The sequence below is a fragment of the Drosophila persimilis genome, unplaced genomic scaffold (assembly GCF_003286085.1).
Source record: "Drosophila persimilis strain 14011-0111.01,24,50 unplaced genomic scaffold, DperRS2 tig00000000-arrow-pilon, whole genome shotgun sequence".
Lineage (NCBI taxonomy): Eukaryota > Metazoa > Arthropoda > Insecta > Diptera > Drosophilidae > Drosophila > Drosophila persimilis.
The window spans coordinates 14,059,211-14,075,999 of record NW_020825288.1 but is presented as its reverse complement, the minus strand read 5'-3'; the positions used below and the strand labels follow the sequence as shown (position 1 = coordinate 14,075,999).

The window sequence follows — 16,789 nt, the reverse complement described above, 5'->3', positions numbered from 1 at the left end:
AGGCAGCCAGGCACCGGCTACCGTTCTCCTTTCATTATTAATTTGTTAAATCAAAATGCGACTCGAAGGCGATTTATATCGACAACAATCCAGACAAAAGCTTACGCATCTTGAGCGGCAGCAGCAGCAGCAGCAGCACGGCAGTGGCAGCCACATGTTGCTGCTGTTGCTGCTGTTGTTGTGATTTGTCTAACACAGCGAGCGGTCGCTATGCCCCATACAATGAGGCAGGCAGGACGGCAGGCTGGAGGCCAGCATTCATTAATTTTCCAGCCATCCAGCAACAGGAGAAAAGGAGGCAAAGAAGCCGTCGCGTCGCGTCGCCTCGCCTCGCATTGCCTGCAACATGTTGCCAGAGAGTCTCGGGGCCCACGATTTGTGCATGCAATTACAATATTGAATATTAGCGCATTGTTGGCAGCTGCCAGCTGCCCCCGCTGTCAATGGTGCAACAGCAGCAGCAGCATCCGATGGCAACGGCAGCAAACATTTGTGTGCCTCTGATAAATTGTTGCTAATACATTTGTGCAGCCGTGTTTGGCATTGTGTGGCACTGGCTGTAACTCCGACGTGCCCCCGGTAGGCATCCGCGGACTGCTGCCGAGTCCGTGGTCCCATTGCAGTGTCAAGTTTACAAATGACTTTTGCGACATTTGCCTTAACTGATCAAGCGCCCGGAATGGCTTATTAATCAGAGGAGGAGGCCCCCGAAAGAGTCATTGTACCCCCAGTCAAATTGCTTCCTAGGAAAAGCCCCCCGCCCCCTCCGCCACATTAGCCATCAAACTAGAACAATCTTACCACGAATTGGAATCGAAATCACAAGAAGACGGAGACCTGTGCCAGGGGCCCCTCTCTAATTAACATTTGTCAATGCCAAATTTGTTTAGATCGTTTGGGCCAGCCAACCAGTTTTAGCCAAAAAAAAAAACAACAACACTCGAAGAGTCGCCACAGAACAGAGCATAACAATGCAGCAATAATACGAAAATATGTGGACAATTCATGGGTTCTTTTGGGGCCGCGTTCGGGGCTTCGATCACTGGAAATATGTGTCGCCAGAGACGCCGCCAAAAATTTGTTGCAAGCAAGCAGGAAGGGGGGGGGCAGGAAAGGAGGCAGCGGCAGACTCACGATTTTTCGTTTGTGGCCTTTTTTGGGAGGGCGTGCAGAGCAAAACTGTTTAGCATAATTTTTCGCAGCGGATCCTCTCATCGCATCTCATCTTTTGGCTGTTCGGATGTTCGGTTGTTCGGTTGTTGGCGACGGCGGCGCGTGTGTTTAATAAAATATTTTATTAATATGCGAATATGCCACAAGAGTGGACACAGCCGCCGCGGTCCGCCGCGGTCCGCCGGGCACCGAGAGAGCTCCAAAGTCGAGGTCGCATCAATTGAATTTCTCAAGCTCGCAGCCGCTTATGAATTTATGCAACGTTTTCTTAGGCCAGTTGTTGTTTTTTTTTTCCTGTTCTCTTGAGTTTTCGGCGGCAGCAGGCCAGCCTTTTGTCTTTGGCCCTTTGTTGTGATAAATGTCAACGCGTTCTTATTTATGACATGTGAAGCAGCGCCCGCCGGTGGTCCCAACAGCAAAAACAAACAGCAATCGGCAACAGCAACTTGTCGGTGGAGCAGATGAGTCCGCGGCTGCCGGTGGAACACTTTTAGCGATCACTTCAAACGTTGACCAAATTTGGTTTGTGGCATATAAAAACTTGTCAATTTTAATGATTTCGCTGACGCTTCGAACTGTCATAAGTGCGAGCGAAGGCATTTGTTGGCGCAGGACACACTCCGGCATCCCTTTTGGGGTGTTTGCTCATTAGCCGGCAAAAGAGACCACCAGCGGGTAGGAGCTCGATGGAGAGAGGGAGAGAGGGGTAGAGGGAAACGAATGCCAAACGAACTGAAAACTGTCAAAGCGTTTGACTGACTGACGGACTGACGGACTGACTGACAGCCGAGGCGGCATTTGCATAAATTTCCTCTTGTTGGCTTTCGCCATTGCGTGGCAAGGATTCCAGGTGCCCCACTCTCCCCGTGCCACCGAATGGCAACTGCAGCCGCATTATTAACATTTCTGCCGCACTCCCCGCCCCTCCGCTGCTCCACTGCACCGCTGCTTCGCTGCAAAACAAATGGCCACAAAAATGGCGCACTTCAGAGCCAAAACCCAACCCAAAACCCGACTCCCCCTCACCCGCCTTACCCCCCGTGTTGCACTGCTTGTTGTCAACATGTTTCTCCTTCTGGCTTAGTTTTTTTTTGTTTTTTTTTTTGGTGTGTGGCAGGCAGCATTGTTGCACGTAGTATGCAAAAGCTGCTGGGGCCCAGGCCACGTAATTCACACGTTGGCCCAAACAACCTGGTTACGGCCATTACCCAGAGCCGATCCCAGCCGAAAACTATCTCGCCTCTTGAGAGCCCTGCATAGAGAAATTCTCCACAGAAATGCTCTTGTAATACGACAATTATAAAGCAATTAATAACCCAGAGAATTCCTCAAAAGAGATACTCGTACTGGCAGTTGTGCAACATTGCCCAGCCTGCCACAATGGCAGCGGCAGCATAACTTACAGGCTGCCGTGGCCGTTGCCGTTGCTGCTACTTGAGTTATTAAACGCATTATCATAAATACAATTGACAACTTATGACTAATGATAAGCTGGCATGCAACTTGAGGCAGGGCCGGGCCGGGCCGGGCCGCACCGAGGCTGTAGCTGTGTGCAAGGGGAGGGGAGGGTGGGGGCTGTGCGGCATGCCGCAAATAAAGTGTTAATAATATAGATGGCAGAGGCAGCGCAGTTTGCGCTTAATAATGCAGCCTGCCTCTGACTGCCTCTGTTTCTGTCAGTCACTCATTCGGCCCCCAGCACGTCAGTCAGTCAGTCAGTCGGTCTGTCAGTCCGTCATTCCGTCAGTCGGAGTCACGCAAATGCCATAATGCCAGGCAGGGAAAAGCAAAGAAATAATTAAAACAAACAAGCGCGCAAAATGCTAAGCAGCCCCAGAGACCAACCAACCGATCGACCTCTCTTCTTGGCCACTGTTTCAGGCTTCAGCCTCAGTTTTCAGCCCCGACTTTAGCTTCGAGTTCGGGGGTTTGAGCTCCAACTAAAACTACTATCAAGGTGTCTTTGAGGCGGCCAAAACTGACCTACCTGCTGAGCAGAGAGTACCACTGGTGGTGGCTAAAACTGGAATCCGTTATAGTTTATGGCCCGCTGCGGCCGCCGCTGCTGCATGTTTAAACAATTTCCAATTTTGGAGCAGGTGTAAGTGTCTCAAGAGAGAGCCAAAGACGCCGAGCTACAGAGAGAGAGAGAGAGAGAGAGGGAGGGAGAGAGGGAGAGAGAGACACTTGACCGCATTTTGGAGCCGCCACGCGCCTACAACAGCTACAACATCTACATCGGAGCAGGTGAAAAGTCCTTGTTATATGTCTCGAGGGTAGCTCTGGCCATAAATTAAGCCACCGCCTGCAGACACACACACACACACACACACACACACGTGTGTGAATGTCTGTATGTGTGTACAAGGGGTCAAACCAGAGGATTCCCTGGCTCTTGCGCGAGTCCTTTGCATGATTGATTGTTGGCCAGAACAGGAAGCAGCTGAATCCACTAATCGACTCCGGAATCCCCCCGCAACAAACATCGTCTACTGGGGCACAGGGAAACGTCACAGAGAGAGAGAGAGAGTCTCGTTTTACTCATTTGCGGATTTGATTTGTCTCGATTGATAACGTGGAAAATCTCTCAACCCCTAATCCCATATCTGGCCCAGCTTTTGGTGTGAATTTAATTTACCAAAGAGCTGGCAATCCTTTTTTTTCCCGCCCCGTGTCCTATCAAGATGGCAGTGCTCTTTGAGCGGTGCCCATCCGTGCCTTTTGTTGTCCCATTCAAATGTGTTGATGATGGAAAAAGGGTATGGGGATGGGGATGAGGGGGGATGCTGTGCTGACGAGATGGCCGAAATGATAGGATCCAGCTGCTGGCTGCATTTTACTAATTGAAATTGTTGCAACAGTGCCATGGCAATCGGGACATCACCTGTTTTCTCTCTGTCATGGTCTGTCATCTTCAACTGTCCAACACGTCCGGCTAAGTGCATCGCATACATCACACATAGACATACATACATTAATTATGTCATTCACGTCGTCGTCAAGCAAAGTCGATTGCAATTAAAAGGCGCTTTCGGCGCACAAAACCAAACGGATCCATCCCCGGGCTTTGGCTTTGGCTCTCGACGCGACGCGGGCTTTCGGCCTAGATGGACAGCCGCTGAGAGCGTTGAGCGCTGTCAAACGCTTTTAAAATGCCATAGAAATGTCCGAAAAGAGAGACAGAGAGAGAGCGAGAGAGTCGGCTTTTGTGGCTTTGATCTGTCACTTTGAAGAAATCAAGCGCAGGCCAAAAACTTCAAAACAAAACAAAAGTAAAAAAAAAAAACTTGCTTTTGTTGTACAGGTTGTTGTTGTTGTTGTTGTTGTTGTTGTTGTTGTTGTTGTGTAGAACGTGTCAGCCGGGATTTTTTTTTGGCTTTGGGGACGACCAAGGGCAACCCCTGCCCCTGCCCTAGCCCCTGCCATAACACATGCGAGCTTTCCACCAGCACGAGCTTTGCATACCGACAACAACAATCAAAAAAAAATGTCGTTGTTTCTTGCTGTTTTCTTCCAACTTTTTGCAACTTTAATTGCTGTGTACTCCGGGTCTTGATTTATTAGCGAATTGTTTTATGCACACACACACACACACACACACACACACAAAAGATGCCAACAGCCGCAGGTCGATCCGAGCGAGGGCCTCAATCCGATCCGATCCGAGCTTCCACCCGAGCTTCAGCTAACAGTGAGTCACAGGGCTGGCGATTAACAGCCGGGCAGCAGTTAACAGCGCTCTGTTATCGCCAACACCATCGGCGGACTCGGCTCCAAACAAATTGAAAGTTTCCAATTAAAGAAGAGCCGGCATTGATTTGCCAGAGCCGGAGTCAAGCCCCTCTCCTCTGCCCGCCAAGCTGCACTCTATAATTTAGCATGTCCAATGTGATTATTTCCCCGAGTCTGGCCAAATTATACAAGTACAAGTCCGATGCGATGATGACGACTTCATACGAGTATCCATATGGTGCGGTGACCCCCCCTCATTTCATTCAAAGATGAGGTGGCACGTAGCTGGTAATCGGGTTTTGTCGTTGTCGGCGCAAAAGTGTGAAGTCTCGGGAGAAGCAGCAACAACATTTGATTGAGGCATTGGCCAGGGAAATACATATGTATGTATGTGTCTTCCGCGGAACTCGAAGAAACCACAACTGTCCGACTGTCCGACTGTCCGACTGTGCAACTGTGCAACTGTGTTGTGGTTGCTGGTTGCTGGCTGCAACTGCAACTGCCTCTGCCCTGGCTAATTTCTATAATCAGACACACGTACATATAATATCGCCACTAAAGCACTGTTATTAGGATAATCAAATGGATATTATCGGAGGCATCGATCCAGCCAAACCACCAGCCCATCGATCGATCGATCGATCGGAGTGAACCCAACCATCCATCGAACGATCATGTTCTTCTCTTTTTTGCAACCGCTGATTGCTGGCGATGAAGGAATACCCTTTATCGGGGGCTGCGGAATTATGGCTTTGTTTTGCGGCTTGTTTGGGGAACAGAATCTGGCAATGATTGGGTGCCATCAGGAGGGGGGGGAAGTTTGTGAAAAAGTTTCCCATGATTTTCGAGGAAAGATTCAATTTGTAGAGCATTCCTGTTTCTCCATTACCCAAACCTCTGCTGGTGGCTCTTGCCTGGTCTTGATTTGGCCTAATCCATCTTGACGTGCATTGAACTGACCTACTGTTGGCCAGCCGGCTCTGAGTGCTGCTCCTGCTGCTGCTGCTGCTGTGGCTGTGGCTGCTGCATAATCAAAAATAATTTCGCATACAAACAAGCCCCAAAGGCCTGCGACTCTTTGGGGAGCTGAAGCCAGCAATATTAATGATAATAATAAGAATAAGTGCGCCCCAAACAATTGCAACATGCCTCCATGGCACCCCGACTGGCACCCCGACTGGCACCCGCTCCGAGGATACACTCGGAACAGACGGACCAGACATGGGGGATATAGGCCCAGCCTATGCCGATATGCCGATATACCGATCGCTGGGGCCAACCGGCAGGCAGCACTGGCGCACATAAATCTCACTTGGTGTCTGCTAAATTATACACTGCCAGACATTTAGGCTACACTTTTAGCCGATCCCTGGCCATAGGTGAGGCGGCGGCAACGGCAACGGCAAGGGGGCCTCCGATCCGATCCAAGCAGAGCAGAGCCGTTGATCGATCTTTTTAGCTCTGGGACAAAAGTTTAACGCGATTGTTTATGATACAAATTAAACAATTTATGACAATGCAGAAGTCCCAGCACCAGCACCAGTCGCAGTCGCAGTCGCAGTCTCTCTGTGGCGTGGCTCTCTTTGGTCTTGGCCATATGCAAAGTCGGCCCGAAGGCCGCAAGCGTTGAATCGATGGTGGATCGATCGCTTGATCTGTGGTACGGTGTGGTCAGAGGTTCTGAGGCGGCTCGACTCTCTCTCTCTCTCTCTTTCTCGCCGTGGTGTTTCATAAATTATAACACAGCTTTTCCGCCTTGGATCTGCTGGCTGGCTTTTGCTTAGCAAATTTGCGCGGCAGCCACAGAGGAAAACACGAGCGGAGGAGAACAACCGCGTCGTTTATTATGAATTTTTATCGCTTCTGGTCGCGGCTTAGTCGGTTTATCTTCGTTATAAATTCGGGCCATAATTGATTTAATGCAGCATTTAAGTTGATTTCTTCAGCCCCAGATTTTTATTAAGCTCGCTTTATATTTTTTGTTGCAGCATCCCGCATGCCCTCCACACATGCCACGCCCCAAGTGTGCCGGCCGCACTTCCACACCCCGCTGAGTCCCTGGCTGACCAGCGAGCACAAGTCGTTCGCCCCCGCCAGCGCCTGGAGCATGGGACAGTTCGCCTGCCCCCAGGAGCCGCAGGTGGAGCACAAGCTGGGCCAGATGGGCCAGAGCCACCAGACGACGGCCGCCGGCCAGCACTCGTTTCCATTCCCACCGACACCGCCAAAGGATTCGACGCCCGACTCAGTACAAACCGGTCCATCCGAGTACCAGGTAAGCTGCTGGCCAATCGAATATCGATCGATAACTTATCGATGACTGGTCTCATTTGCAGGCCGTTATGAACGCCTTCATGCACCAACAGGCCACGGGCTCTACCTCACTGACGGACGCCAGCTGTGCGCTGGACATCAAGCCCTCCATCCAGAATGGCAGTGCCAGCTCGAGCGGACCCGCCCCCACATCAGCGCCCAAGCAGCGCGAAGGTACTAACAGCAATAACAATAGCTCCAACTCCAGCAGCAGCCAGCAGCAGCAGCAGCAACAGCAGCAGCAGCAGCAGGGCGGCAGCAGCAATCCGAACAACAGCAATGCCTCCTCCTCCGCCTCCGCCTCCGCCTCAGCCTCCGCGGCCACCTCCTCGAACGGGCTGTTCGACGGCACCGCGCAGGCGCACTACGCGGCCTCCAACAATGCCAGCGGCAGCGCGAACGGCGGCAGCGGGGGCAGCTACGACAGCAGCAGCTACGCGTCGTACCACCACGCCGCACAGGCGGCACACCACCAGGCTGCGGCCGTGGCGGCGGCCAACATGTTCCAAAGTTCCTCCGTGGCGGCGGCCGCCGTGCGGCATAGTATGGGTGCAGCGGCGGCGGCGGCGGCGCACCACCATCACCACCACCACAGCGGACACCACCACCACTCCGCCTCCTCCGCGGCCAGTGCGGCCATGCACGGCATGGGCAGCAGCATGGGCGGCGGCATGGGTGGCGGCAGTGGGGCGGGCGGCAGCTCCGGATCCCTGGGCGGACACAGTGGGTCCGGGGTGGGTGGCGGCGGTGGTGGCGTCGGCGTTGGCGTTGGCGGAGGACTGGACGTGAAGCCGGTGCGGACGAAGCCGAGGACGAGTGCTGGTAAGCAAGACAAAAGTTTTTCCGACATTATGCGATCTTGGTGTGGGTGAATAATCATTGTTGCTTGTTATCGATAGTTATCGATTGTACAACAATTCAATTATGTTTACCTATGTGTTGTGTCCAATGGAGCGGCTTACATTGCTGTGTTATCGAACGAATCGAAACATATCGATATTAGATCAAAGGTGACAAATTTATTTCGACACTTTTATCTTGTAATCGATAACATTACGATTATTTATCGATCGATAACCAATGTAAACCGTCTCCAGTTGAAACACTTAATGTTTAATTTTCATTATTTTAGTTTGTAGTTTTCATTTTGTCACCCGCCCCCGCCCCCTTGCCCCCTGCTTTGATTGACGAACCCTTTGGCCATTTTCTGTTTCACACGCTCACGTGGGAAGCTACTAGAACTCTACCTCACTTAACTCCTGCACCACACGGAAATCTTTGCCCCTGCCACTGCCACTGCCCCACAGACCATGCCCCATCAAAAAAAGAAGAAGCGACACACACACACACACACACACACACAGAAACAAGTTGCACTTGACATGTGCTCTGGAGCAGCATGCTGGCCACATTCCCGCCACTTGAGCATGTTTCCTGCTTTTGCGGGCCGCGTAAAAATATGCAGAAAGATCCCAGCCCCAGAGCATGTCCCGCTCCCCCATTGCGTATACGCGGCGTAGCCGCTTGCCATGAAATCAGCACATTACAATGACAACAACGGCAGCAACAATAGGAGAGGGGCAGCGGCAAGTGGCAAGTGGCAACTGCTGCAACTGCAACTTCAATGCTATTGTCAACGCTTTGCTTGGCTCCACTGCCTTCCCATCAATGTGGTTGTTGTTGCAGCCTGATGTGTTGTTGTTGTTTCTGTTGTGGTTGTTAATTACTTCATGTTGCTGCTGCTGCCGCTGCTTCTGCTGCTGCTGCTGCTGCCGTGGCTGATGTTTGAAAAGACCCACCACAGAAGCAGCCGCATTCATTCGCATTCGCTGCGGAAGTTGGACGCCGCTGCTGCACCTGCTTTGCCGTTGCGTTTTTGCATGGGCCCGACAACAACTCAACAACATCAGCAGCAACAACAGAAACAACAGAAACAACGACAACGACATCTTTATAGCTGCCTGCCACTTGGGCTATGCTATGCGTGAGGGTCGGAGTCGCAGTCGGAGTCGCAGTCGGAGTCGGAGTTTGAGTGCCACGGCCTACCCCCAAAAACGAGTCGAGAGGCCAGCTGGCCCTGGCTAAGAGCAGCTCTGTTAACGTTTTAGTTAGTTTTAGGGGTAAATTCCAGTTAGTTAGATGGACCTTATTAGCATCACCGATAGGTCACCGATAAAGTGACCCCTGTGGAGGGCAGCACCACCAATGCTTCCTGCATTCACCTGCAATTGTTACTGTTACAACACCGAGCGCACCCTGCTTCCAAGCTGCACCCACAAATGCAAATAGACACGTACCCCCCGCCCCACTCTTTTGAGCCCCATATACTCGTAATCATGACGGTATAACAGCGACCCCAAATGAGGAAGCGGTACCGAGCGAACACAATACGAGGGAGAAGCTGCATCTCCGCTGACAAAATGTTTTCAGATTTCATTTTATTTCATTTTCTTGGCCAGGCGACAGTTTGCTTGCTTTAACTAACCCAGCAACAACAAAAACAAAATAAGAAAATAAAAAATAAATACAAAAAGGTAGAGAGAGAGAGAGATGAGAAAAAATTGTCTGCAGCCGCATTGTTGGGTTACCTTCGTTAGGCCCAGGTCCTCCAACTCCAACTCCAACTCCGACTCCATCGCCATCTCCGAGTCATCCTCCTCAGAGCCAGGTCGAGCTTCGGTGCCTGTTGCCGTGGCGGTTCCCGTATTTATTTATCCTTTATCGCATCGCTTGCGATAAGTTTTTCGGGCGCAAGAACATGTGTTGCGAGTTTGTGGCTCGTTGCCACTGCCACTGGCAACAGCCACTGGGGATGCGACTGGAACTGGGGGGCTGGGCGGCTGGGGGACTGGGAGACTGCCACGAATGTGCATTGAATTGATTGGATGCCATTTGGGCTTTTGTCAGGTGAAAATAAAAAATGTTGTGAATGAGCTTTAAGTAATTGATATGGGTATGGTCACTGGGCATTCCTTCGACTTCGTTCCCTGCCTCTCACTTCACTCAATCAGGGCTCTTGGGCCTAAACAGCAGGGATGAGGATGAGCCCATTGTTCCTTTGTCCGGGCCTTGACAGCTCTGGCCTCAAAATGAGGCGCTTGCCACTTATGCGTGGCATGCGCAGGATACTCGTACCCTCTTAGGCTCCCATGCATCCCATGGCCCTTGGTCTCTTGCAGCGTGTCAATTATTCATACTAGGCGCATACTTTTCATTTTGCCTTTTCGCCTTTCAGTTACCAACCGTTTACCGTTTACCGTTTACCGCTCACCGCTTACGTTTATCTCTCGTTCTCGTTCTCATTCTTGTTCTTGTTCTTGTGTTTTGTTTCGAGTATTTTAAGCATTTTCATTTCTGAAATTTCAACAACTTTGAAACAACTATGAAACTATTTACTCACACATCCATGTGTCTTTTGTCTTTTGTCTTGCTCACCAGTAATTGTCTCTCTATTCAAGCAAAGCAATCTAAAACCTAAGCCATCCAAAGACCCAGCCATAAATCTGTATATTAATCCAAACAACTAATTAAAACCTGTGTAGACCAGAGATACCAGAGACCGAGAGATGTGGTTTGGGTCTCAGGATCTCTGTCTACGTCTACCCACATGCAACAAATTAACGAGAAAAAAGGTACAACACATAAATTCTAGACAATTATGGCCCACTGACGCCAAATGTCAAATCAAGGCAGCAACAGTTAGTTAGACCTCTAGACCCGGGGACAACCGACAGCCAACAACCAACAACCAACAACTACAACAAGAAGCAGCAGCAGCCAGAGCCACACCGAAGATACAGCGAAGACGATGCCAAATCAGGCCCTAAAAACAGGTTCAGTTTCGGTTTCAGTTTCAGTTTTTGGGTTTTTGGTTTTCGGTTTTCGGTTTTCGGTCTTCGGTTATGGGCTTCGTTGGGACCCCAGACAATGTCACACCGTAAAACACAAACAACAGAGACCCGAAAACGGAGAAGCAGATGAGGAAGAAATACATACCAAAGTGTGCACAAATTTCCAAGAAATTACAAGGCAATGATGATGATGATTGTCCCTGGACCACAGTCCACGAAGCAGATCAGAAGTGGGGGTAGAAATAACAGTTATAAGCAGGCTACTAAATCATAGACCAACCTGCTACGTGTGTCTGGAAAACACACAAATAAATAAAAAAAAAAAAAAACCAGAAAAGAAAAACTGTCGTGGGGTCAGAGAGTTGAAAGAGGAGTGTATAGAGGGGGTGAGACAGGCCACAGGACAGGCAAATTGATACCAAAAACAAACAAGAAGATTGGATAAAACAAAGGAGAAAAGTGAATAAAACAAACGAGAGGAGTGGATAAAACAAAGGCTTAATGGCCATAAAACAGAGCAAAGGATGCCCTACCTTGCTTAAATATACCTTGATTTTAAAGAGAGTCCAGCGTCCCACTCCTGCATTTTTCTATGCAGACTCCGGATCCCTCCCCGCTCCCCGCTCCCCGCTCTCCGCCACTGCAGTGGCTGCTGTGGTTTGCTCTTTTTGTGTTGTCACAGTGGGCACATGGGGTAAAAACATCATTAACACATTTGATTTATTAACTGCCGAGTGTGGATATTCATTCCAAAGGAGGATCGGACCCAAAAACACACACAACTTACCGGGAACTGCGCTAGAGCAAATCCCTAACCATAGAAAGCAGAACACAAGAGCGGTAGGGGAGGTGGGGAAGAACAAACAGTCAGAAGAGCAACAATAGCGGGCCACACTTTATGGCTTAATATGCTGCAAGCTAAGAGGAGGAGGAGGAGGGGGAGGCAGATCTGTAAGAGGCCAGCCCTTTTATGCTAAATGTTAAAGACCAACAAACACTCGACGATGGCCTTCCGTTGTTCTGTTCTGTTTCTGTACGGTTCTGCTTTATGACAAACTAATAAATGCATAAAGTTTTCAATTTTCAACGGCTTCTGTTGGAGGTGCCAAGCGTGTGAGAGGCGTGCGAGAGGGAGCAGAGACAGAGACACACATGCATATGCATGAGCCTGTAGACAGTGCCAGGCAGAGAGAGAATTATAGCTAGTCAGAAAATTGCAGTTACTTTTGCCAGGGAGAGAGAGAGAGAGCGAGCTTTTGTGTGCGCACAGTGGAGGGACATAAAAATAGCAGAGCAGAAATTCAATTGGAAATTTCTCAAGAAAGCACAAAACAAACACACATCTATTTTCAGACATCAACAGTTTCGCGAAACGAAACGAAACTTTTTTCCCTCGCATAATTTATGCAGTTTTAATTCAGGGGGTGTTGCCTGTTTGATTGGCGGCAATTTCGGCCGGGGGCCCTCTTCCTTTCCTTCGTTTGTTACGCAGTTTGCCAAACGCAAAGCCAAAAGCAACAGCAGAGAGGGAATAAAAGCTTAGAAGATCGACAATCGGGATACCCTCGATTGCGCTGGATCAACCAGAAAGACTCCATAGCTGGAAGATAGAAAATGGCAAGCGAAAAATCATTATACCCCCTCCAAGGGTAGAGCACACCCAACGGCACCCAAATGTGAGGCAATTAAAAAAGTCAAGCCGCCGCAAGTACTCAGAGAACGATAAACGAGAGTGAAGAGAGGAAAGCAAACACAAAAAAAAACCAAAGCAGAGCAAACTTGCGATTAAATGAAAACAAATGAACTGTTTATTTAACGCGCCTCTGGCTGTGCGCACAGGAGGGAGACAGATGGACAAAGATTACTTGACCACACGCTGTGCGGGACAGAGGGGGGTGTAGAGAGTGGGAGTGTGAGTGAGACACGCAGAGCGTTTAATTTAATTTCTTTGAAAGCTCAAGAACAAAATGTTTGGCATGCCAGAGGACAGGACGGACCAGGACAGTGCAGGACGGGACAGGACACGTGTGACAACAGCAGCAGCTAAATCACGTGAGGCCAAACCAAACCAAAAAATGAAAGGAATAACCGTTAAAGTTCTGTCATCAAAACGCAACTGGAATTCCCCTAATGGCATTTGGGCAGGCGACGCACTTAATGAGAGCCGAACACCCGCTCACTCCTCCAAGACCCACCACCCCCTTTTTGGGTGCGGCCAGCCAGTGGGCTAATATTCAATAAAAAGTTATGCTCATGTGGCCATGTAAAAAGCCCACCGTTAATTAATTACGCCCCTGGGTTAAGCTCCAAAAAGTAGCGTTAAATCTTTCAGTTTTCTCTTTAGCATAGCTAATGGCAGCTGCTGGGGCGGGGGGGTGTGGAAAGTGGGTTGGGGCACCACTTTTATGACTAAATTTCAATTTCAAAGCAAACAGAACAGAGACAAAGGCAAAAAAAAAGGAAAAGCACAAGCATTAAAAACAAAAACCGAAATAATGAAGCCCATTTAGTGGCGTCATTAAATGAGTTGAGCAAAAGAGTAGAGCAGTGGGGAAGAAGAGCAGACGGAAGAGCAAAGACAACTGTAATATGGAACGTTAATAACGCGTTACATTTGCAACTTCATCTCTCTCTCCCACCCACACCCTTTCTTTATGCGTGCCAGTGTGTGTGTGTGTGTGTTGGAGAGACAAATCAACTTTGCTTACAAATTATGACTAAACTTATTCAAATGAGGCTGACTTACAGTTAGCCTAAAGAGAGGGAGAGCCGCCCAAGAGAGCGCGTAACTGCAGTCACTAGAACGAAACGACAGCGCTGCCGCTGCCGCTGCCGCTGCCGCTGCCCAGGCCTCTGCCACAGTCGCTGCTTAATTAAAATGTGTAAAGTCAGCAAAAGGCAATGTCGAAGCCCAGTGATGGAAAGGGATAGCGAGAGAGATAGAGAGCAATGTGAAGGAACGGGACAGAGCGAGGGAGTTTAGCGGGGGAGACAGCGAGAGCGACAGAGGGAGACAGAGCCCGACCCCAGCGAATCCATCATTTCCGCTTCCATGCGTTTGCCCAGCAACCAAAAAAAAAAAAAAAAGGAAAGAAAAAAACACGAGAGAGAGAAAAAAACATAAAAATGACTGAGAAACAGCTGAAAAATGTGGCCCTTTGTTGTTGGTGTTGCTGCAACATTGGCAAACACAGAGCCACAAGAATGTCTGACCACAGAATGTACCAGAACAACAGGGACAAAAAGAGCTTAGGATCATCACATAACAATGCAATATTCGTTTCCCATTCAAAATAATATTAATAAACCTTGAAATAACATTTTAGATAAACTAAGATCAACTAACATCAACTTTTTCCAGTGTATAAGAAATAGCAGATAAGAACAGCAAACTTTTCCATCCACCGCTCCATTAATTTTGATTAATTTCTCATAATCTTCATGTTTTGTGCATTCATTTTTTGCAGAGGGTCGCGAGTGCGTGAACTGTGGCGCCACATCGACGCCACTGTGGCGACGCGACGGAACGGGACACTATCTATGCAATGCCTGTGGCCTATACTACAAGATGAACGGCCAGAATCGACCCCTGATCAAGCCAAAGCGAAGACTGGTAAGTCCCTAACCTAGCCATAACTTTTGGCCAACCCGCGGGGCTCCGTCATCAAATTAACTAATAAATTCAGCAACGGCAGAGAGAGAAAGAGAGAGAGAGGGAGAGAGATTCCTGGGAAATCGCTGCACATGAGCATCCATCTTGGGGCACGTTTCTGTCGCCAAGGGTCATAAAAAGCAGCGTGAAAGTTCTCAAATGTCATAATACTCGTACGATTCCGGGAACCAGATCCAGCCAGCGACCCTCACCATTCCACAGTCGCACACTGATTGCATTTAGCATGGGAAAAATGGAAAAAATGGTTTTGATTTGGAGGCTGACTTGATAACGATCGAGGTGCATCATCATTATCACTTAGCGCACTAAAAACATAATCAGACAGCAGCCAGCCAGCCGCAGCAGTCGAGTCGAGTCCCGGTCGAGTGTGTGTGTGTGGGTCTAAAGAGCAGCAGCAACAAACTATTGGAAATATACGTGCATATGGTAACCCCGTGTGTGCCGCAGGCGCCAGCCAACGAAAGACTTAGGCAACGAACGCCGAGTGGGGGAGCGGGGGAGCGACAGAGACGGGGAACGTTCAGCCGCACAAAAAATTGGTCTATTAAAGATGCGTAAAAAGGCAGGCAACAGCCTTAACAACCACAAACAACAACCTGAACAACCACATGAACAACCAAACTGTTAAACGCTGGCTTGGCGTTGATTTTTTATTGGCATTTAAATCGTATGCATTTTGATTGCATAACATTAACATAAATAAACCATTATTGCGCCCCGCTCTGCCTCCCTGCCTCCCCGCCACTCTGTTAAGCAGCTCCTCTGTGACGTGGCTCGAGAGGGAATTCCCAAGAAATTCACAGCTGGAGAGCAGCTCCATCCTCTGGTGGGGCACTGCCTCTCTCTCTCTCTCTCTCTCTTTCTCTGTAGGTGGAACTGATCGAAAAGTGTTTGTTTGTTGATTTTTTCGTTGACAAAATATGCAACAAATTAAAATTTATGTGGCACTCAGCTGACTTATGGCTCTGGCCGAGGGGGTCTCTGCCACACAGCCAGCTCCTCAGCCCACACCCCTCACCGCTGCCTGCTCTTTGCCCTCTCCTTGGCTCAGTTTTGCAGCACAGGATGCGGCCCATCAACATCAAATGTCCTTTAGCTGCTTGAAATGCAATTCAATTGTTTAGCTGTGCTCCACTGTTGGCCCTTCTGCTCCCCGAGGCTGGAGGCTGACCATTGATTTTGTTGGCCAAAACTCTTTGGGTGGCAATTGTATTGATTCCGTATTCGTCCGCCAGTCGCCGCAGCGATCAGAGAGGGTCAAGTTTTGTTTGAGTTTTGCATACAAAGTTGAGTGGATGCTGGCTGCACCTGCCCCTCACTGCCCGAAGGGTCCAAGGGGGTTTCGGGGGTCCAAGGATAGTCCAAGGGTAGGGGATCTCATTGTCTGCTTTGGGGCCGCCTTTAATTAACTTTCCGAATTGTATGAAAACAGTCAACAAGTCGTTACTCTTTTGCCTGCAAAATTCTTTCGGTTTGCCTCTTTGGGGATCCAGTGTGGTGGCGGCTGTTGCTGAAACAGAAACAGAACAATGCAAATTTTTAATTTATGTATTTTAGCCTGCAACTCAGTTTCAGTTTCGGTTTCAGTCGGAGTTTTGAGCCAGAGTTTCTGAGTTTCTGGGCCCCGTTCGCTTACATATGTTTTCCAGTTGTTTCGCTGTTGTTCTGCTTTTGTGTTGGCCCGGCCCGGGCCCGGGCCCAAGCCCGAGCCAAACCGAACTGGCTAAGCAGCCCGCTGGCAACGCAATTATTGCATTTAATTATAAGGCCCAAAAAAAACGCTTTTATAAGCGTTAAAGTTTCGCTTTGTTTTCGCTTTTTCTGTACTGCTGCCCCCAGGCTCTAAGGGGGAGGCGGGGAGCCTAGCCTTTGGTTCCAGCCTTGATGGGGATTTGTCACATTTGGGAGGGCGTATGCGGGTGACCTTACAGACAGTGCAGTTCAGCACTAACAGACTTCCATTTTTCTCGATTATCTTATCGATTTGCCAACATTTGTCTTACAATCTCGAAACGCACTGTCCAGATAAACGTGTTTTGTTTCCAAG

The 16,789-nt window shown here is 49.3% G+C and overlaps 1 protein-coding gene across 1 annotated transcript in view; it reads left to right on the top strand.

Moving 5' to 3' along the window:
* LOC6587242 (GATA-binding factor C) overlaps nt 1-16,789 on the top strand; it is a 34,780-nt gene that overhangs the window by 7,130 nt on the left and 10,861 nt on the right. Inside the window, exons 3-5 of the mRNA XM_002013627.2 lie at nt 6,894-7,180; nt 7,242-8,040; nt 14,537-14,682. Of these exons, the coding sequence (XP_002013663.1) occupies nt 6,894-7,180; nt 7,242-8,040; nt 14,537-14,682 (1,232 nt within the window). The remainder of the gene's footprint in view (nt 1-6,893; nt 7,181-7,241; nt 8,041-14,536; nt 14,683-16,789) is intronic.